General features: G+C 36.3%; 1 protein-coding gene across 3 annotated transcripts in view; it reads left to right on the top strand.

The window, feature by feature from the left end:
- Positions 1-1,416: 1,416 nt before the first annotated feature.
- The window catches only part of REPS1 (RALBP1 associated Eps domain containing 1), a 46,122-nt gene continuing 24,835 nt past the window's right edge, over positions 1,417-22,703 (top strand). The window contains exons 1-7 of one of the 3 annotated variants that reach the window (XM_009998523.1): positions 1,417-1,546; positions 6,593-6,789; positions 14,317-14,470; positions 20,300-20,427; positions 20,885-21,047; positions 21,358-21,421; positions 22,227-22,381. In XM_009998523.1, coding sequence (XP_009996825.1) covers positions 1,426-1,546; positions 6,593-6,789; positions 14,317-14,470; positions 20,300-20,427; positions 20,885-21,047; positions 21,358-21,421; positions 22,227-22,381 — 982 coding nt within the window. In that variant the 5' untranslated portion in view covers positions 1,417-1,425. The remainder of the gene's footprint in view (positions 1,547-6,592; positions 6,790-14,316; positions 14,471-20,299; positions 20,428-20,884; positions 21,048-21,357; positions 21,422-22,226; positions 22,382-22,703) is intronic. The other 2 variants (XM_009998521.1, XM_009998522.1) reach the window with 2 other exon arrangements.

The following is a 22,703-nucleotide window of genomic DNA, read 5'->3' as shown; positions in this document are numbered from 1 at the left end:
CTACATCTAGCTCAGCTGTAGTTCATAAACCTGTCCATTGTTCTGATTGTGTGGAGTTACCAAAGTCAGTTTCCTGTTTCAGCAGTGCTGAAGCATATAGGATAACTCATGTGGTTCAGCCGCTGCTATGTGAAAATGTAGTTGACTTTTTCTTTTGGAACTTGCCAGCAAGCAAAGCTCCTCTGCTTTTTGGAACTGTCTCCTCTGAAAGCTGGTAAGTTCTTTCAGGACAGCTTTTTCTAAGCCCAGTAAGTCCATCCCAGTAGTTAGGAAAAAGAGCATCTTTTATGTTTCATTTGGAACATTACAGTCTAGATAAGACAGCTGCGTAGATACAAAGACACTGTAGCTTGGAGAGCCTGATTTGGGATGTTTCATGCTTAGTATCTTATCAGTGACCTGACGCTGACAGTGCAAACCTACTTGTAGTTTTTAGGTCTGTGATGTGAAGAGGTGGGCAGTCATTGCGTTTAAAGACATGGCTTGCTATCTGGATGGACCAAAGTTTATTAAAATTCATAACAAAAGACAAAACCAGCTTTCTGTTACATAGAATGCTGGGGGAAGAAAAGGGAATAAAATAACACCAATTCTTTGTTGTATTTCTTAATTGAAACGGCATCTGTGGCATTTTTTGGTGAACATGAATTTCTGCATTTTACCGAATTGCTGAAATCCGTGCGTATGTGCAGATACTTCTTTGTGTTCCAAATGAATGCTTTAGAGGCTTGTTTCGTACGTTAAAAGCAGGCCTGTATCAGAAAAGGCTGGAAGGTATCATTTGCTGTTGTCAAGTTTTTTTACCTTTTTGTAAATTCTAACCTTGTTCACTGAAGTTCTTCAGGGAGGAATTTGAGGGCAGACCACCTCTAACTTGATCAGTAACACTGTTCAATTTTGCCTAAGAATTATTTCAAAATCATGATTTTGTGTTTCTGGATTATATCTGACAATACAGTACTAAAAATGCTGAATGTTTCTGCTTTTCTGTCATTGTGATTGAAGACACAATATAGGTGCTAATGGACTAGCTAGTAGTGACATAGGATTTTTATTATGTGGTTTTAGGGAGGGGGATTTATTTGTAGTTTTTAAAGGAACATGACCCCAGCTACCCTGTCTTGCACGCTCTCTTGTCAACTGTGTGCATCTTCTAAAGCCTAGGTGAAAGAAAAGGTGAATAATTGGGAGAAACTTGAGTTTCAGACTTGATGCTTTTGCTGGTCATGAGGAATCACATGCTGTGACTCATGTCACATAATGTTTAGAGATTGCATATGAAGTTGTTACTGAAAGATTGTCTATAGGAAGTTAAGATCATTTAATGCAAGGTGTGATGCTCTTAAAATGTATGAAATGGCCTCTGCAGAGCATTTCATGTTTTGAGTGACTTTGTACAAGTAACTGTGTGTTTTGTTTCAGATTATGGAGCTCTGTGGTGCAACAAGACTTGGCTATTTTGGAAGAAGTCAATTTTACATTGCTTTGAAACTTGTTGCTGTGGCCCAATCTGGTCTCCCTCTAAGAGTGGAAAGTTTAAACACAGGTAAATCTAGGAGGGGGTGGGAATTGAGTTGCCAGGTGGAATTACTGTGCTGGGCTCGCAGGTTCTTGTAGAGTAACTTTGTAAATTAGTTTGGTATTTCTTTTTAAGCATGTTGCTAACTTAAAAAATTGCAAATAGACTATTGGGGAGGGTATTCATACTACACAGTAAATATGAGGTGAAATACCTTACTGTTGTTCAATAAGTATTGTTCATGGGTAAATGAAAAACTACTACTGCCTATTGTGTAGGTACAAGTTGATTTTATAGGTTACTAGTGTGAGAACTTGTGTTCATACGCTGTATCATACTCTGAATAAAGTAGTAATAGGACTGATGTGAATTGGGAGGAAATTCGTAGGGTTTTGTAGTTGCCGAGTTTATGAAGCCTTGACTGCAACAAATAAGAGGTAATCTTTTCTAAAGTCACATTCCTCTATACATGACAGTTTTTTTCCTTCTTAATGCAGATATGAAGGTTAATTTTTAAAGATTTTTCTAGTGAAAAAGGTGAACTGTAAAAGATATTTGAAGTCTGTTATCAGCCTGTTTTTAAACACCTGTTTACCCCACTTATCAAAGGTCAGCTGTGGTAATAAGTAGTGAAATAGGAACAGGGGAAAGACTCTAGGAAGATCATTCAGAACAGCAGAAGCTTTGATATGAGGCTCTGCTTTAGCCTTCTGAGTGATGTAAGTGGATCCATGTCAATGTTGCTCTGTGAGATGAAAAGAGATGTAGGAAGATGGATTAATGAGTTTTAAGCTACCGTAGCCCTTTGCAGCATAATTCACAATTCACAACAATCTTTGGAGCACAGCTTTGCATATAAGGTGACTTTCCTACTAAGTTTTTTACCTGTAGAATACATGTTGTGATATAATTTATATATGCTGGTAATTAAAAGAAAGCTTAGGAGTTTTTGTGTCTAAGGGATATAGATTAAACAGAGTAGTTAAGATGACTAAGTTCCAACCCCAACTGCCATGGGCAGGGACACCTCCCATTAGATCAGGTTGCTCAAGGCCCCATTCAACCTAGTCTTGAACACTTCAGAGGTGGGGCTTCACAGCTTCCCTGGGCATCCTGTGCCGGTGTCTCACCACCCTCACACTAGAGAATGTCTTTCTAATGTCTAAAACCTAAATCTTCCTTCTTCTGGTTTTGATCCGTTACCTCTTGTGCTCTCACTACAAGCCCTTGTAAAAAGTCCCTCCCCGGCTTTCCTGTAGGCCCCCTTCAGATACTGGAAGGCCACTATAAGGTCTCTCTGGAGCCTTCTCTTCTCCAGGCTGAACAACCCCAGCTCTGTCAGCCTGTCCTGGTAGGAGAGGTGCTCCAGCCCTCTGATCATACTCATGGCCCTTCTCTGGACTCTCTCCAGGAGCTCCATGTCCTCCTTATGTTGGGGGCTCCAGAATTGGACACAGTACTCCAGGCAGGGTCTCAAGAGAACCAAGTGAAGAGGGAGAATCACCTCCCTGGCCCTGCTGGCCATGCTTCTTTTGATGCAGCCCAGGACACAGTTGGCTTTCTGGGCTGTAAGTGGACATTGCCACCTCATGCTGAGCTTCTTGTGCACCATCATTCCCAAGTCCTTCTTCTCTGGACTCTTTTTGATCCATTTTCCCCCCAGCCTGTGTTTGTGCTTGGGATTGCCCTGACCCAGGTGCAGGACGTTGCACTTGGCCTAGCTGAACTTCATGCAGTTTGCGCAAACCCATTTCTCAAGCCTGTCAGGGTCCCTCTGGATGGCATCCCTTCCTACCAGCATGTCAATCTCATCACACAGTTTGGTGTCATCAGCAAACTTGCTGAGGGTGCACTGAATACCACTGATAGGACTGAAGTGTTTGATAAAGCTATAAATAAGAAAGGTATCATTATGTATACTCTTACAGTTACAGTTCTTCAAGGCTTGTACAAGCAGTATAAACTGTTTTCATGGGTTTTGTAGCTTTTTTTTAGAAAGTGCATTATTTCAGTCTATGTTTTATTGGTATTCGAGTTCTTTCCTGCTCATAAGCCACCCTCTGTTTCTAAACCATTTCCCTCATTTTCCTGATGAGAGTTTCCAAATCTAAAGCCTCAGGAGGTTGTAGCAGCATGCCCTAGAATCAGAAAGTTGGAAAAGGGACCTTAGACTCTTAGTATCCAGTAGAACTGGGACTTGATATAACAATTGTGGGATTTTCCATCAAATTCCTGTTTATGTAGCTGGTTCCAGGGTTTTTGTATGCTTGGTTATATTTTAATGCAAGATACCTTAACTGGAATGAGCTTTTCTGTTAAGGAAAATAAAGATTTGGAAGACATTAGATGGAAGAAATTGAAATGAAGGCACAGAATTAAATCCAAAATACAAAATACTTTGCTGTAAAATTAGCAGCCGTTGGAACTTTATAATAGAATACATTTCCTTGAGTGATGACAATATTAGAAATACATACAATGGCTTCTAGATTTCTAGGAATAAGTCTCTGTAACTAGTTCCAAATCTACTAAATAAAACAAATGCAATTGACAGAACATTTATTTTTATCCTAACTGTTTTTAGCTTTGGTTGTCTGTTACCTTGGTTGCAGACCTGTCTGCAACCTTCCTGCTCCTAGGATGATTCAAATGTTGTTATAGCAGCTACTAAACAGCTAAAATTCAGCAGGCTGAAGACTCAATAACATGATTCAAAGCTTGGGTTACCTTTCTTTGAAAACTGATGTTCAGCAGCCTGGACAGCTGGGTTCTGCCCACAGTCCATCTCCAAGAGGTCTTGAAGAGGAATTGTTAGAGCCACCCCAAACTAAACTGTATACTCTGTCTTCAAAGTAAAACATTTAACATTTTTATTTTAGGTCATCTACTTTTTAGCTCTGCATTCTATGTGTGTTTTATTCCATTATTGTCTTAATGTTATTCACTCTATCTGGACATTTTCTCTCCATGTTTCTTTTGGTTTTTTGTTCACTGCGTGTCCCTTAAGTAAACATGAAGCTTGCTTTATGTGAGTTGCTGAGTAGAGACTACAGTCAAGTGTAATCTAGGTTATCCTTTGCTAACTGAGTGCTGTTCTGATTACTCATGTGTGCAGTGTAGTAAAAATACTGGCTTTGGTTATTATACTACAAACCTCTAAATCTGTTGATCTTTGCTGTCCCAGAAAATTTCTTTCCAGGAAGTTAAACACTGAGAAATTAACAACTGGTATCTATTTCCTAAGTATGGAATACAGGTGTTTTGTGGGGTTTTTTTGTGGAAGAAAATGTTAACAAGCCTATAAAAAGTAGAGACTTTCTGGATTTACTCAACATCAAGGTTTAATTCCATTCATAACAGCTATCACATTTATAATTGAGGATTTTCTAAGTGGTAAAAATGTAGTGTTAAAATGAGTTTATTTCTGCTGTCATGGGGAAAAGATGAGAGAAGTAAGATTGGCAGATTTCAGTTGGCCATGTAGAAACTTAGTAGAGGAGAACAACCTTATCTAGTCTTGTTTTTAAATAAAACAGTATTCTATATGTTCCTTCTAGGCCCCACTACATTATTTTGTGAAGTACTGCTAGAGGCCAAAACCTCATGTTGAAACAAGTGATTGCATAGACTTCCCCGTGTCAGTTGGATGTTCTGGTGTCTGTATTATCCCCTGTTTTGCAAGCATACAAATTTTCACTTGTATACAATTACTTTTTCACCTTTTGCCTGGTTGTAGTGCACTGTTTAGCTAGGTGAATAACTTTCCTAGTGCTGCATGGAATGTAAGGCTAATGTGAAAATGGGCATCTAGAAATTATGAAGGCATCAGGAATTGTTTTAACAGGATTCCCATGTGATGAATAAACAACATTTAGCAGAGGCTGTGTTGCATGTTCTTCCCTGTGTTGAAAGCTGTTTAGCTTGTTGAGTTGTGCTTAGTGACAGACTTAAATCAAGAGTTTCAGAGTGTTTTTCTGTAGTATCGGAGGAGCTCATAACGGTGTCTGCGGTTGTTCAGGACTATGGATTCAAATTACAGTCTTCGAATACAATTCAGTTTAATGTTAATGTAATAAATGTAAAACATAAACATGAAAATGTTTTCTATAATAAATTGTATGCCACTTCATCTCATATTTTAGTCAGTTGTTAGTACCACTGCTTCATTTTCAATACCAAAAGTAATCAATGTAAGCAGTGAACAAGAGAAATTAAATTTGAGGTGTGCTTGCAAATCTGGTTTGTGTTGAGAAAATAACTTCCAAATAAGCTATACAGCAAACTGGCAGTTTTATTTTTAGTCACGGTGGACCAATAAGAAAGTTGTGGTTGGGATTCAGAAAAATGGTAGGAATCTTGCAGAGAAAAACTGAAGACTTTCATAGCCTCGTTTTTATATCAGACTACTCTGAATCATGACACATCAAACTAAGGCTCTCCTAGCATTTGGTAGAAACTCTGATTTATAGGTGTTTGTAACAAAGTGAGATGATAGTGGAATGTTGCCAGTTGTACTGCAGTAAAACAGCTAATTTAGTTTTGATTGTAGAAAGGTGTACACAGATGTGTTTAACGTAATAGATGCAGTTTCTGCAGAAAGACTAGATTATATTATCTGTTGTGAGTATAAACATGACATCAGCTCACTAGAAGATGATACTGAATGTACTGCAGTGTTTCAGTATTTGTCTTGCTGATGAGCTGTTCTGTATGAAGACTCTAATTTTATGCATGTGCTTTGAAAGTGTGAAAACCACGCTTCAGTAATTAAATGTTGGCAAAAATAAGAAAAACTTAGCTAAATCTAGATTATCTGATTGCTTTTTCATTTAATACAGAGTAGTAGTGCAGAACTGTTATGGAGCTATGTGAAGTTCTCTTTGTATACCAAAACCAGAACTTGGGTAGCAGAATAATGAAGTATAATGCAGAAAGAGTATTTGCATTTTTCCAACTGGCAGATGTTGCTTGACTATAGCAGCCATCTCAGTGTTTAAGTAATTGAGGCATGTGTGAAATTTTAACTATATGCTTCTGTATAGTAAATGGCCTGCTTTGGTTTTTTTTTAACAGTAAAGGACCTCCCTCTTCCCAGATTTGTTGTGTCAAAGAATGAACAAGAGTCAAGACACACAGCTTTGTATTCTTCAGATGCCGATAACCCAGCTTCATATTCAGGTGTGATTCCTCCTCCACCTGGCAGGGTACAAGTCAAAAAAGGCTCCGTGAGCCATGATGCAGTTCAGCAACGTACATCAACTGATCAACAGGTAAATTAACTTAAAGATCAAATGGGACTCTTAACCACTACTTTGCTGCATAGGGCTTTCAAACTTTACTGCTTTCAATATAGTTTCTTAAAAAAAGTATATTATACAAGAACACCATATATGGTTCTGAAATACTTGCATGTAGGAGACACTTTTTATGGAGTCCTACAATCACTGTTTAAGATATTGGTCGTAACAGAAATGTCTGAGACAGAAAAGAAAATCAATGTTTAAGATGTGATAACAAATACTAAGTTTTAATCATTATTATATTAGTGTCTCCTTTATTAGATAGTTCACACTGTCTTTCCTGTTCATTGGAACAGTGGTAGTGAATGCCATGGAAGACATAATTTCTAGGCCTTCAACATGCTCCAATACCTTTAAATCTGAAAGACTTTATTTAGGAAAAAAAAAGTCTCACAGTTACTTTTCTCTGCCTTACATTTTATTCAGCTATTTAATTGTGAAGTAGAGACAGTGAGAACCAGAAATAAGACATACTGTGTTCTAATAATGAAAAAGCTTTTATTTCCTTTGGCTCACTGTTTCTTTCATCTTCAGCTACAGGGTATCTGTGTAAATGAAAATGATAAAGATTTACAACTCTATGCCTTCTCATAATTTCATGGGTTTTATGGACTTTACACTCTCTTTCCACATGGAAATCTTTTCTGATTCTTTTCTACAAGCAAGAACAGAGTGCAAATAGTAAATTTTGCTGGCTGTATGTGTGTCTGTGCATAACTGCTAAATGACCTGTTTTCTTCCCCATTGTATGCTCTTTTCTGGGCTTGTTTTGTAAAAAGTCAAGGAACTTGAAATCAAGTCCTCTACTCTCTTGGGAATCAAGGAATCACTTGTAAACATGTATTAATCTCTCTGAGAGACTCTTCCAGACTGATCCAATATAAAGAAAAAGCAGATTAGCAGAAGCCTTCCATAAATACTACCACTTCCTTTCTTTCCAACTGGAGATGGGGACTATAATGAAAGGAGGACTGGCAGTAGATCTGAAAACAGCTTTTTGTCATCTAGTTGTGGTTACGTGTGTTTGAGAGAGCTCCCAAGTACTTGATGAAGAAATCAACAATTGGAGCTCACCTTGATCTGATGACTGGGGTTTGGTTTGATTGAATTAGTGCTTTGTATGTCCATAATCATGGTGTTAAGTTTTAGTGAGCAGAAGTAATATGATGCAGGAGTCTGTATAACTTTAAAATAATGAAAAAGATTGGGTGTTTGATGTCTTCGGGTTCTGGATAAAACCACATATTCACAAAGGTGTATAAGCATCCACCTTGCATTTCTCCGACTGATAGAAGCAGTTTGGTATCTCTTTTGCTCAAGTCTCTATGTGATCATCAGAATAAAATAAACTGTGTAAGTCTTTTGGGAGAAATTACACAGAGAGCAGACTTGGAACAAATGTAACAGCACAGCATTGAGCACAGCAATTTTAAGCTGTGTTCATGGTCTAGAACATCAGGGAATTACTGTCTGGTTTTGCACCCTATTGTAGAACTGCGTTTTCCATGGCTGATTATACATTTCTGACTGCACAATTAATCCATTCAAGCAGCTTTCTTGTCCCAGTCTAATATTTATTGATTTGGACACCACATTAGAAATAAGCTGAGAATTTTAATCCCCTTAGGCTGAGAAAGGGGCTTGAACCAGTATTTAACTACATAAATACTCTAATTGGGTTATTTTCCAAGACAGCTACAGTTTTAGCTGTGTTTTTTGTACAAATTGCTGATCCAGTTGTCTTCACTTGGAGATACTGCTCAGATTTGTAAAATGTAGAAAGGAGTTCAGATAGCAAGTCCTCATTGTATGCCACCTCTTTCAATGATGAGGATGAGAAGAGCTGAAGTTTGAGAAGTAGAGCACAATCTTTCTGAAGGAAATGAAGTGTCAAGTCAAGATGGACTATTTTGCTTTTATAGCCTGTTGTGTGGTTGTTAGATACTCCATTAGTGAGTTTGCGTTTTGATTTTACTTTTTTTTCTTAAACAGTTTACTGGCTTTGGCAATATGTCAATATATGGCAATATATATCAATATATATTGATTTCATAAAATACCTTGCCTGAAATATTTTTGTATGAAATCGTAAGTTATCTTAATCTTCATCTTTAAAAACTGTGTAGCTTTCTTTATTGGTGAGAGTTGTCAAGCATAATAATAATTTATGTAAAATAATTGATCTTAGAGTATTGTCTACTGAAATTTCCTAACTAAAACTATTTCTTTATTAATGTATTATTTTGGCAGTTCCCCTCAATTAGCTGCACTTGGAGGCAGGCTGTCAGGAAACGTCAATCGGGTTGTGTTTCTAAAGAGTAACTATAGGCAAGTTCACCTTTTAAAGTAAGCATGAGCTAAGTTCAGAAACATCCTTTTCCTATCTCTGGCCATTTTTGTGGTGGCATTTTTGGTTTATAGTGGCTAAGTATTACATAAGTACAGCACTGACCAGAAGTTTGTATCTTTTTGATATTGTCAGTATTAACAGAAGATGACTGAAGTCAATGCCCAGCTGTCATGGAAACGGCACAACTGATTCTAGGAGTCAAGCCCAATAGTAAAAGTCACTAGACAGCATGTTGACTGCACATCCTAGTGGAGATAAAACTTTTGGGGAAAATGTTTTGGTTTGTTTTTCTGCTGGCATAATTTCTTCTTCCTAAATAACAGAATCATGGAGTGGTGTGTGTTGGTAGATACCTTAAAGCTCATCTAGTTCTACCTCTCCTACCATGGGCAGGGACACCTTCCACTGGAACACATTGCTCAAAGCCCCATCCAACCTCCAACCTGACCTTGAACACTTCTGGGGATGGGGCATCCACAACTTCCCTGGGCAACACTGTTCTGGTGTCTTACCATGTGCACAATGAGGAATTTCTTTTGAAGATCCCATCTCAATCTGCCTTCTTGCAGCTTAAAACTTTCCCCTCAACCCATCACTCTATGCACTTGTCAGAAGTCCATCCCCGGCTTTCCTGTAGCCCCTTCAGGTACTGGAAGGTGCTTTAAGGTCTCCTTGGAGCTTTCTTTTCTCCAGGATGAACATCCACAGCTCTCTCTGCTAAGGCTTAGTAGATTGGAACACTTCTGCTGATAATGTGACCTATATATGTATGTATACAAGCACTTTTGTTGACATAGGTATGTTAATCCCTGTGTATATACATACCTCTATGCCTTGGCAGTAGCTATGCTACTAAAAATACTAATTTAGGCCAATCTTGAGAGTCTAGATTTTGTTGAGCTCTTGCGGTATTTTTAAAAGCAATCCTCCTAGTAGAGTAAGGAGCTGTCATTGTAGATGAAAGCTTTTTTGGCTCTTTTGTCTTATTCCTTTTTTAAAAAAAAAAAAAAAGAAGTACTTTAAGCATTTTCTTAGAAGCAGCAGCAATGCTGAAATTAAGAAGTATTTTCTATGTTCTGAAAGTAGCTTAGAAGTGATTCAGTATTCTCAGTATCAGTCTTAGATATTGCCCCTGCATGTTTTATGCTTTTTTTTGTTAAAGCCAAAAAAAAAACAAATACTGTTTTCCAGTGTCTTTAAAGTGTGATCCAGTTGTTGATCAGGTACTGATTTAGGATACTTTCACCTGGTTTGTCACCTTTTTCAAGAAAGGTAGGTAGCTAGTTTTAATAGACATTGAGGCTCCAACAGCTGAAAAACATGTATGTAACAAATCCTTGGTATATCAGGTGAAAATAAAAGGTGCTCATTTACCTATGTGCTTTTAAGTATAATACTGGCACTCGGTGCTCATTTACTTATGTGTGCTTTTAAGTATAATACTGGCACTCTAGGTTATATTGATTTGTTGCCATTATCAGTGCGGCCTGATCGTTTTAACTTTTTCTATCTCGTATTGCAACCCCACTGAAGTTATGCTGAAATTCAGGTTAAATATAATGCAGTACCTTTGTCTAGAAAGTCACAAAAATAATATCAGCCAACTTAAGTAAAATTTCCCATGCTGTGATTGATCCCTTTTTCATTTGTCTGTGTTTCTTACTGTCTTCAAAACTTAGCCTAAAACTTTTCAAACTGTTCAGGTCAGAATAACAAGTTTATAATTGACTGAATCACTCGCCCCCTTTTCAAAAAATGTGTAGTGCTGTGTGTGAAGTTCACATTGACCTTTGGTATGTTTTGTTCTTCAGTACAAATGCTAGTTGGTTGCAAAAACATGGGTTCTACAATGCAATTACCATCTCTAGCATAATCTTCATGATGGATCTGTTCACTGACTCTTATGCAGGCTGTTTGCTATCAGGACCTGGGTCCCAACACCCTTAGAGCTACCCTTCAAATTTTGTGTCTGGCTTCACTGTCTCTGGAATTCTCCTTAGGAGGCTTTCTTCTGGCCTGAGGTGTGAGATCCAGGAAAAGGTTTTTAATCTGATTTGACTCATGCTTGCAATGCCCTTGTTTGGGATTCTTCCAGAGTTGCTTTAGTGCAGTGTTGTGTTGCCTTACACCAGTTTGTTTCCTGTCTTCACTACAATTTTACTTTTAGAGCCATATATTATATCAACTTTTAAAATTGACATGCTATTTTAGTAACTGCTGCTCAGTCTACAATCAAGTCCCAAGTTCAGGGTCCATCGTAGTGTCTTGGTTTTGGAAGTCCAGTTTGACAAAAATCATGCTTTTTTGTAACTTCTTAAAATGTGATTTATTTATTTTTAATTCAGATGGTCTGCTTAACTTTTGCCTCTTAGCTAGGACCTTAGTTTCTTAATTAGTTATTGAGACGAATGTACTCAGCAGTTTGATTTTAACATGAACATGTGAAATAGTTATTAACTGTTTATGTGAATAAGCTTTTATTTATGTTTTCTGGAATAATTTGAAAAGGAGAAATCATGTCTCAAGATGGTAAAACCCAGAAAGTGGTAATTGTAATTTTTATTCAGGCTTGTTTGGAGAGTAATTAAAAGCTAGTGTTTTAAATTTTGAAATACAATTGCATTGAAAGTGCTAAAATAGTTTATCAAAATAAGATTGTAATAGTAGGTGATTTAATAAATGATACATCAAACTAGAGTATGCAGATGGTGACTAAAATTGTCAAAGTTCCCAAGGAGATTAGGTGGGTAACTTCTGTTAAAATTGGTGACATTAAAAATTGCTGAGTTATCAGTGACCCAGAATAGGCAAACTGTGTAGTTGTTACATTATGATTTTGAAGAGCAATTAAGTTAGATTCTGTACCGTAATACTTTTAGAAAACTTTGATCCTGGATATTTCTGGCTTTCAGAATAAGTTTATTTTAGTAATAGATCAGACAGGTGAAAGTGAATGATCCTACTTCTTTACCTGCCGCCTACACTATGAGAACACTTTCAGTTTCTCAGCGTTTGTTGCAGCTGAGGAATAGAGGTGGCTCTAATGAATATGTTGCCTCCAATTACTAAAATGTGAAGCTTAGTGCAAAATGCAAGTGGAAACTTTGTACAACAAAACCTGTTTTCTAAGCAGGAGTATGTGAAAATGACAATTTCTGACCCACTGCAAAGACAGACACATAGTTCATGATAACCTGTATATAAGGGGTGGATGAACCTGTAGGTAATTAGTTACAATAAAATCCTACTAATTGTGTTCCTGTGACTGCATTTGAATCTAAGTCAGGGATTCTACAGTCCTGCCTCCTCTCCAGTCTTTCCTGGCTTGCATCTTCTTCACATGCATCATCAGTATTTTGGCTAAGAAATGTTTAAATTATATATAGATATACACACACACAGTGACACAAGTATTTGTGTGTATATAAGTATATATACACACACACATTAAAAAAAAATTATTAAGGAGTTTAGCTATTCTAAACGTCTAGTAAGCTGGATCAGGTAATGCCATAAGTGGAATCTAAGAGTGAAATTTGGTTTAGACTGGTTTTGGGATTTGTGTCTTGTAATGATGATAAAGCTAAAGGTGTGGCTTTTGCCTCTTCCAGAAGCTTTTTGACATCCAAGTTAGTGACATACTTTTGCTGTTTAATAATTTTGGAGTCTGTAAGCTGAAGATACAAATAAATTGTGCCAAATCTATATGTAAATGTTCAAAGTTATGATATAACATTGTCTGGAACATTGAGAAAAAAGTTAATTATTTATTATGCTTGTACTTCTGATTATCTGATTACCATTATTATATGCTTTACTGAATTTCATGAACCATATGTAAAGTAAACATTTAAAGGAATTAAAGTTGATGATCCTATTGACAATTTCTTCCTATGCCTTGAGCATAAGGTCAGATGTTAGATGGAAGTTTGCTGAATAGTGATAGTTGTCAGCTTAATTATGTGTCAAGAGTTTTTAATGTTCACATGCAGATACTGGAAGTAGTGAGCGATTTCCTGTAGGTAGGCTGTCATATTTTTGACTGTGTCAGGTTTTATTCTGTGTCTTTCTGGAGCATTTGACTTAGCAGGGTAAGTCATTTACTTGGAGTAAATGAGTAGTGTCTGTGACCAAGCATAGCTTTCCCTAGGTTTGTTCATTGTATTTTGTGTAAAAATTCAAACATCCTTCAAAACTTGTTTGATGAAAGGTGGCTTGTATAAAAGCGGGTGGGAGCAAAAGCTTTTTAATTTATTTCAGTGATGCACCATAATGGTTCTCTGAGCACCTGTTGCACTTTGCTAAGCAGATGAGCCATTCAACCTTGGTTCTAGCTTCCAGCCTGCAAGTGGCAGTCTTAAGATCTAGGTATAGGGAGGAAATTACTTTCTACTATATGCTTTACTTTGTACAATAGAAATTATTTCTCGTTGTATTTCATTTGAAGTGAGTTAATCTGGTAATCTGAATGTCTCATGATTCCAGCTAGAATTGCACATGTGATCCTCTGTTTGCCTACCTGTTCAGACAGTGTATAGTACCATATGGGATTAAAGAGAAGCATGAGCCTTAACATCAGGGCAAAAATAGCTTGTAATTTGTACAGCAGAGAAGTATATCCTAAATGGCATCATTGTTTAAAAAAAATTACATCTATGTTTTTGCATATTAAAAAAAAATATGTCCCATTGAGTGTTTTTGGGGTTTTTTTGGTAGTGTTTAATTCTGGTTTGGTTTTTTAAATGAAAGTAACTGATTGTGAATCACTTGATGAAAATTAAGTATGTTAATAAGTTGTGCAGTAAGTCTTTCTTTGAGACCTGGATTCAAATATACCTTTAATCACACGTGAAAGTGAGTCTTATAATACAGTTTCCATTGTAAAATAATTTAACTCGGCATTGCTGTTGTCTTAAAAATGCCAGGGTAAGAAAATACTAGATCAGGTTGTTTGAAGTGAATGTGTCCAGTTCCAGTCATACTGTACCTGATTTCTCCTCTTCCCTCATTTTTATAAGTACTGAAATTGTCACTCTCTGAAATGAGGCTTTAACTGCAGTGATGGTTATTCCTAGAAATAATGGTTTTCGATAAGTTTTTTACTAAATAAATACATAAAAGCCTAAAAGGTTCCTTTGTTTTATTAGGAGTCCACATCTCCAGTTGTTTCACCACAGCAATCCCCACCAACCTCTCCACATACATGGAGGAAGCACAACCGCCATCCCAGCGGAGGGAATAATGAACGGCCTCTTGCTGGACCTGGGCCTTTTTGGGCTCCATTTAGCGAAGCACAACCAGGTATTAATGTCTTCTGTTATGCTTCAGCTGTAACCCAAAGTTGTGGAATTATTAAATAAGCATATTAAATATGTTTAGGGTAGTTCGTATTTTCCGATCCTGGAAACTTAGTGGCAGATTCAGATGTTCATGTAGAAGCACTGTGGAATCTGTGGTCTTGCATGTGGCGGATCCATTTCTTAGTGTGGTATGGGAAATGCTTTTTTAGAATTTGGAGGGTGGGAAAAAAAGTATGATAATTTCCTAGTGGAAGTTTTCTAATAAAAACCTGAAATCCTGTTGAAATTTTGCAGACATTTTTAGTGTACCCAAAAATGTGGGAAGCTCAAGGTAAATCAGCAGATAATGTTGGTTGTTTGAATTATGTTTCTGGTAGATTAGATGGTCAGAAAAAGATTTTTTTTTGCTTTCTTCAAAGCTTATGTAAACATATTTGAAGCTACTGTACCTCCAGACTGTCAAGGTAGAACCACTTGTTTCAGTAGAGCTTTTCATCCTTTATTGTTCTTCATCTAACATGAAGAACCTCCCTGTTGTTGTACCCCTGTGCTCAGATTTAAAAAGCTTTCACCTTAATACCTCGTCTTTCAAAAAGTTGCTTTCTTTTCTGATATCTGTGGGACCTAATATATTTGGGATCAGCAAAGCAATTATAATTTAAGTTCTTTTTTTTCTTAATAATGCTAAATAACGTTGTTTTTTGTAGGCTGTAGTTTTGTAGGCTGTAGTTTTGGATTGAACTGTGTCTGGTTGGTCGATTTCAGTTGTGATATTTTAAAATTGATCTGTTGCTTTTCAGTTTGTCATCATTCTGTAGTTACAAGGATCCATGAAGGACCAAGGATTCTGTTGTTAGAATTGCTTGGATAAGGAAATAAAACTTTATTTTAGAAATGAAAGGAGTTGTATGCAGAGGTTTATGCCAGTGTCCTGAATGTTATTTGCTAGTAAGTGCCAATTTAGAATAAAAAAAATAAAGATTATTAGTCTGTTACATATATAATCACTTCCAGGGTTTCGATCCAAGCGCTGTGATTTTTCAGCAGTCAGTATCTTGACTTGTTTCTTGCATGGTTTAGTTTATGTGCTTTTCTTACAAGCTGAAGTCTAACTTTTGAAGTTTTTCTAACATACAAAATCAAGGATTCCAGGAAAGCATACAAACTATTTATACTCTTGAAAAGTTTGATATTGTCCTTTTAAAAATAAAGTTGTAATACCGTGTTAATATTTCAGTTTGGTATTACTTTCCCTGTGATGTCTAATGGATAAATTTTCAGTAGTAGTTTGAAAACTTATCTGAACTATGTCAATATTAATTAATTTTATATTCCATACTGAAACACATCCAAAGTGTTTTTCAGGTAATTTAGAGGTACTGTTATAGAAGGACTGTCTGTTCTGCCAGTGTGAAGGATAGAGTGGATTTTCATGTATAAGTTTAACAAATTACCATCCTGATTCACTATGGGTGATTCTTTTGCTCTGCAGATGATTAATTACTCCTTTGAATTTCAGCTGCTGTAGACAGTTTGTCATTATTTTCCCCTTTCTTGAGCCTGCTTTTTAAGGGGACAGTATTTTGTAGAAAAACTATGTTCTACTGAACTGCAGGTAGATCTGTATAGACTCTTGGTTACTTAAAATCAGCTCTTCATCTTGATTCCCATGCAAGATGTTCTTGAGAAAACAGGTGATTTTGCAAGTACACGGTACTATCTCAATGGGATTTAAGGCAGGGCTATGCCATTTCACTTGTGATCCAAGAAAAGCAGGAACCCAGGTCTCTCTGCTTGTGTGAAACATTAAGAGTATCATGAGTTTGTCAGATGAAAGCATGGAACCTCACGTGTGTAAAAAGGTTTCTGATGGGTCTTTTAATGTATTATCATTTGGGGAATTCAAAGTTCAGTGACAGACATTGATCACCTATGTAGAATGAAGTTTATAGGTAGTTCAGGTCTGAACGTCTAAACGTCTGAATGAGTTCTGTTAAAACCTTTATCTCAAGTCTTCCAGGTGTCTTTGATTTGACAGTTTAAGATAAAGCTGTTCAAAAATTGTCTTGTTAGGTCTTAGCCCTGGCTTGCATCTCTGATCTCTTTAACATTTCTTCTAGATCAATCTTAATAGAATAATACAGTGGATGACTGAACCTTTTGTAGGAAGCAGAGTTGTATATGAGATGAGAGCCTCCTATTTCTATAATTACAAGAGGAAAAAAACAAACACATACTTTAACCTTTTCAGCTCATTTGCACTGCAGCTGCTAGAAGGATTCTGACTGTGAAAAATTTGGGAGAAAGAACACCTTCCCCACTTCAAATGATACGGCATGAGTGGCATGTCAGAATAGGGACAAGAAATTACTTTGTTACCTTGTGATCTGCTTGGACTGGAAGCAAAACAGAACGTTTATGTTGGCAGTATCCAAATAATGATTTTGAATTAGTAAAAAAATCTGAGATTCTCTGTTCAATCACACGTCCTCTATTAGCTTTCCTTGGCATTACATCAGAGTTCTGTTTTGATGTTTGAATATGTAGAGGAACTTGCAGCCCTAAGCCACACTTCTGCTTTTCATTGTTGAGAGAGATTTTGCTGCAGTTCATGAAATAAAAAACCAGAAAGCTTCAGGAACAGAAGCAGAACCCATCTACTATGCTAAGGGTTCATTTCCATCCTAAGTCCTAGGATATGTACTCTGTTTACAGGGGGCTGAATAGTCCTTTGTTCTCCTAGTTTCTGCTTCAGTAATTGTTGTTAATTGCCCTTGTTACAAGTTAAGAATAGTTCTAACCTGAATGTGATTATTCAGGAAGGAAAGACCTCTACAGCATTTTCTTATTGCCAAAATTGTAACCTTCTGGTTTTGTTCCATTGCACATGGCTGATAAGGAGAGCTCTTGCTAGTCCACAAAGTTATTAAATATTCAGTTCTCTGTAAATAAACCACTTATCTGTATTGAAAAGTACAGCATACTCAGTTTTCATCTGGATAGGCCATTTCTTACACTTAAAAGCTTAAAATGAGGGGTAACTTTTCTCCCACAATAAGTATTTTCTACGAGTAATCAATGTGTTGATAGGATATTCAAGCTAGAAAAGAGGATATAGAGCAGCCACAATAATTTAAGTTAGTTCTTCATACTACCTGTGGCACATGAGTTTTCAGGAACTAATTTAAATCTGATAACTGGTCTTAGGCCTACTCTCCCTGCAGAGTGCTGTGAATGATGTTCTCACTGAAAATACAGAGAGACAGCGTTGCAGGCTGCTTCACTGGGTTATGAATCATAATAAAATAAAAATGCATGGATTGTTCTGAGTTTTATTTGATACCCAGTTTTCTTCCACCTTTCCTTCTACCTCAGTGCTTCCAGTCTGCTTTTGTAGTTTGAGAAAAAAGTGAGAGACGACTTTCTTTAATTCAGAGGTCGAATAGATGTAATGATTAAGAATTTAATTATTGGCTGGTGGCAATGTGGGAGTATGTATGTAGATCCAGGTAATTTTTCTCCAGTGTTCTCCAGCCCTCCCATCCTGTGTCCTAAAAGTTGCATTACAGAATGAGTAACGGGAACAGTAAAGCAAGAGTATCCTTGTTGCTATTATTTGTACAGGGAGAAAGGAAACAGTTCTTGTAAAATGTGGAAGGTGTGACAGTTTGGTGCTACTGGCATCTCCATTGCTGTCGAAGTACAGCTTTGGAAGAGATGTTATGCTGCATGGGCTACAAATTGTACTGCAGTAAGACATGTTTTTGGGAGAAGTAAGGGCAGTGTAAACATATATTAGGCTAGTGGTAATAATGTCAGTGTCTGAAGAGCAGAGAAGAGATCAGTTGTATCAAAAGTCAGAAGTTGTGTGCGGCATATCCATAGGAGAGACAGGAAGGACTTGTCTGAATCTCACTGTCTTTTGCCCTGGGCTGAGAAAGACTCAGTTTTTCTGTCTCATTCTAGTGTTGTAGAGTTAGACCAGCTACTGAAGAATACCACCAAGGCAAAAAGCATTGTTAAACTTTGTTCTCAGCAATTTTTTATGAAGTCAGTAGAAGATACAGGCCACATGAGGAGCTTCCAGAAGTGGAGGACAAGTTTGGGAACAAAAGGAGTAGCTAATAATGGCTAAATTAAAAAAAAAACCACAACAACAATCAAACAAAAACCCAGTAAACCCTTGAGATTATTCTCATATTTTGGTGAATTTCAGAAATAATGTCACCTCTCAGTTTTTGGTGTTTATCTTATCTCCTTCAAAAAAATATTTCTTCCCCTGGAAATCTCAATTTTTATTCTATGTTGTGCAAGATTAAATCCATTGTGCACAATTGTGGTTACTGTATGTAGGAGAAGAGCAAAGATAAACCAGTTCTAAGCATTTCTCTCATTACTTTCTTTTAGGAAAAAGGGAATTTATTCAATGAAAGAATACTTGCATACTGCCAGATATTATGTAGCAATTTTGTATACTTACAATGTTACTGTCACTTAAGATGTGTGCCTCACTGATTCTCAGATTTCCTTCACTCTGTTTACTGCTAATTGTGTAGTAGTAAAGTCATCAGTCCCCAAGAACCTGAAATTATTTATATTTGTTGGTTTCATAAATAAACTACTTACATATAAATGGACTTCTCATAGTAATATTTTTTAGTCAGCATCTTGACAATAAATTCTTCAGGTTTATCACTTCAATTTAGATCTTAGTGGGAGGATTAAAGTTATAACATTAATGTCATCTCTTGTTTGTGTGTTGTGTGGAGGGTTTACAGCAACTCAAGTTGACCTGCCTTTTAAAAGGAAATAATATACAAATGAGGCAGAAATTTCTGTAAATGTATTTAACATATTTCGAGAGAAAGTATTTAATTGTGCAAGAGGAGTAGATAAAAGTAATCATTTTCACAACTGCCATTTAGATTTAAGAAGCTCAGTGTTTCTTTTAGGAGTCAAGGAACAGAATGGATTCCTGGGATTCTTCTAGACTTGTTCTAGATGGTTTTCTTTCCCTCAGATCAGAGTTCCTAAAATTTTTAATTTGCATCTGCAGTGTAAGATAATTTTTAGAGTTTTGTACATAAAGCAGTAGATGGCTAAATCTTTCTATAGTTCCTTCTTTGGAATATTAATATTAAGATGTTGAATGTCAGCAATACTCCAAAAGTAGATTATAACAAGGCACTTGGTGAATCTCATTTCTTGTGGTCTAGGTAGTTAATGCATAGCAGTTGTAAGCAATTTATAGAGATGCTTGATATTATTCTTGGACTGTTCTTAAGCAATTGAATTAAGTTAGTCTAGAAATAATTTAGAAAAAAAAATTGTGCCAAAACCTCTGATTTCTAAAAGGAATTTGTTCTTAGAATGCCAACTCAAACCTAAAAAAGAAAAAAAAATAAAAATAATGATAAATCTGCATGCAAGTATCACATCCCTCTTTTAAGCTGTTTGCCCATACAAGTGTTGTTCGTTTCCATTAAGTGAAAATGTGGATTATTAACTCATTCCAAACCTGTTAAATGGGTAAAATCCAATTTATATTTTACACATGTCGCAATAAGCTTGTGCCTCACTTCTGTCTTTCTAGTACAGATTAAAGCTGACCTAATGTAAAAATCTACAGGAGTCATGAGGAGGCAAACTTTGTCACTGTGGTGCAGTTTGGTTTTCATTTTCTTCAACATTCTTCAAGTGTGTAACTCCCTGACAGGACCTTGTGTTTCATAAGGAATTTTTTTTTTTTTTAACTGCTCTCCATACCCATAGTTCTTAATCAGTTTCCAAGGCTGTCTTTTTGAAAAGGACATGTTTCTTCTACTTTCAGGCTCATCTACTTCTAGTGATCCCATATGGTCTGGGCATTCACCACCACCCCATCAAGAAAATTGGGTCAGTTTTGCAGATACCCCACCAACCAGTGCTCTTTTAGCCATGCATCCTGCTTCTGTCCAGGTGTGACACTTTATTGGTATTTTATTTGCTTCATTCAGATTGATGTTGCAATCCTTTTTTTTCTTTTGTTTACTGTGTATCTGTGCTGTAGCCTGTTCAGTGCTATTTACCCTACAGATATTTCTTTCATTGAGTAGACTTCATTTGAATGATAAACTGAAAGTTACTAATTAAAAACATGTCAAGAATTATGACTTTAAAACATTTGTGTTTAGCTTTTTTTGCATATGTACCATGCTTTTTTTTTCTGCTTACATAGCTGCAGTCATTCCTATCCATATGTGTCAATGTGCAAAAATACCCAGTCATTACCCTGAAGATGCAATGTGTAGATAGTTTCCTGTAGTTTTTAAACTACTGCGAGATCTAACTGTGCTTTACTTTTTGAAAGGAAGAAGTTGAGAATTCATAGAAGCATTTCAGGTAGATAATACTGAGGAAAAATATTTCATTTCAGGACCAGACAACAGTGCGAACTGTAGCATCAGCTACAACAACAAATGAAATCCGTAGGCAATCAAGTAGTTATGATGACCCTTGGAAAATAACTGATGAACAAAGGCAGTATTATGTTAATCAGTTTAAAACCATTCAACCTGATCTAAATGGATTTATACCAGGTAAGTTACATTTTTTAAAAATGTAATTGTGGGTGCAGCACTTCTGTTACAAAGACACTGTTGTTTACTTAGGATTGCATAACATTTTGAAGAAAGCTGAGCATTTTACTGATAATGTTCTAATAAAGTCCAGTGTAATTCAAAAAAGTACTTGAGACTTATTTGCCTCTCTCCTTTGTTTAACCCTAGTAATTAGTGCTGTTTTTTCCAAAACCTTTGCTAAATAGCTCATCTCCCTTACCATAACTCTTAAGTCTTCTAATAATTTAACTTGTTTTAAATACTAAAAATAGTTGTTGTAATTTTTCAGGATCTGCAGCTAAAGAATTTTTCACTAAGTCAAAACTACCTATTCTTGAACTTTCTCATATTTGGTAAGTGTGATGTGTCTTTATTCAGGATAATTATTTAGAAAGATGACAGCTATCTGGCAGTCATCTGATCTACTTAGCAGAAGGTGTTATTAAGTGGAATTTTGCTAGTACTGTGGTATGTTCAGTTCTACTTACATTTGTGCCAATATTATTTTAGTGGGCTTTAATGGGTCTAGGCTGGCACTATTTACATGGCATTTTGAGCTTTTGAAGAAATTTTAAACACTTCAGAGTAAGTAGTAATTTATTTGAGGATTTTAAAGTTAAATATGCATTTAAATAATTCTTCATCTATATTTATTCAAGTCTAAGTTTAAATTAAATGTACAGATGCAAATAATTATAAATGTACTTAGTGGGACTTGGTGGCAAATTTAGCTTTGACTTGGCGCAAAGCTTGAATTTCATGATATTCTAGGCTGCATCACTGCATGTGGTCATGGTAGATTTGGTCCTTATTTCAGTGCAATGATTTCTAATTCAGGTGTTTCCCTATTAAAAATAGCTGTTTGCATCAGCACTATTGTTCCTCTAGTATACTTCGGCAAAAATCTAATGCAAATAATACTGTTTTACTGTCTTAAATAGGTTGAAAACCTTGAGAAATAAAGTGAGTTTGAATTGTCTTCAAGTTCCAAGAAATACTAATGGAGGCCCCTCTTTGAAGAATAAAACGTGTAGTGCTAATATGAAGTGTTAAATTATAAACTGCATTCTTTATCTTCCAAGTAACACAACAGAAATGTGACTGTTGGAAACAGATTAGCTTTAAGAAATTTTACTTAAACTAAGTTTTCCTTTTTAGGGAACTCTCAGATTTTGATAAAGATGGTGCACTGACATTGGATGAGTTCTGTGCTGCATTTCATCTGGTAGTTGCTAGGAAGAATGGGTATGATTTGCCAGAAAAGTTACCTGAAAGTTTAATGCCCAAACTGATTGATTTAGAAGACTCAACTGGTAAGACATGCTTCAACACAAATTTCACTGTATTCAAATGATAGTATAATTAAGATTACAGTATATCAGCAAGTACTTATAGGTTTGTATGAGCATACTGCATTAGTCTGTGTGAAGTGAAGCTATGTGCAATTTTTAGAAATCTTAATCATTGCTTAGAGCTAATCTGAGCACATACATATTTTTTGTACAGGGAGATGTTTCTTACGAACAGTACACATAGTGGCTGTTGCATTTGGAGATACTGCCTGTGCGCTTCAAAGGTTAAGGAAAACAAGATTGTCACAGCATGGAGTTTATTCATGATCAGCTGCTGTATTCA

Source organism: Chaetura pelagica, unplaced genomic scaffold, assembly GCF_000747805.2.
Source record: "Chaetura pelagica isolate M959 unplaced genomic scaffold, ChaPel_1.0 scaffold455, whole genome shotgun sequence".
Classification (NCBI taxonomy): Eukaryota; Metazoa; Chordata; class Aves; order Apodiformes; family Apodidae; genus Chaetura; species Chaetura pelagica.
Note: the sequence above shows the minus strand (reverse complement) of the source record. Positions and strands in the feature narration are given on the sequence as shown.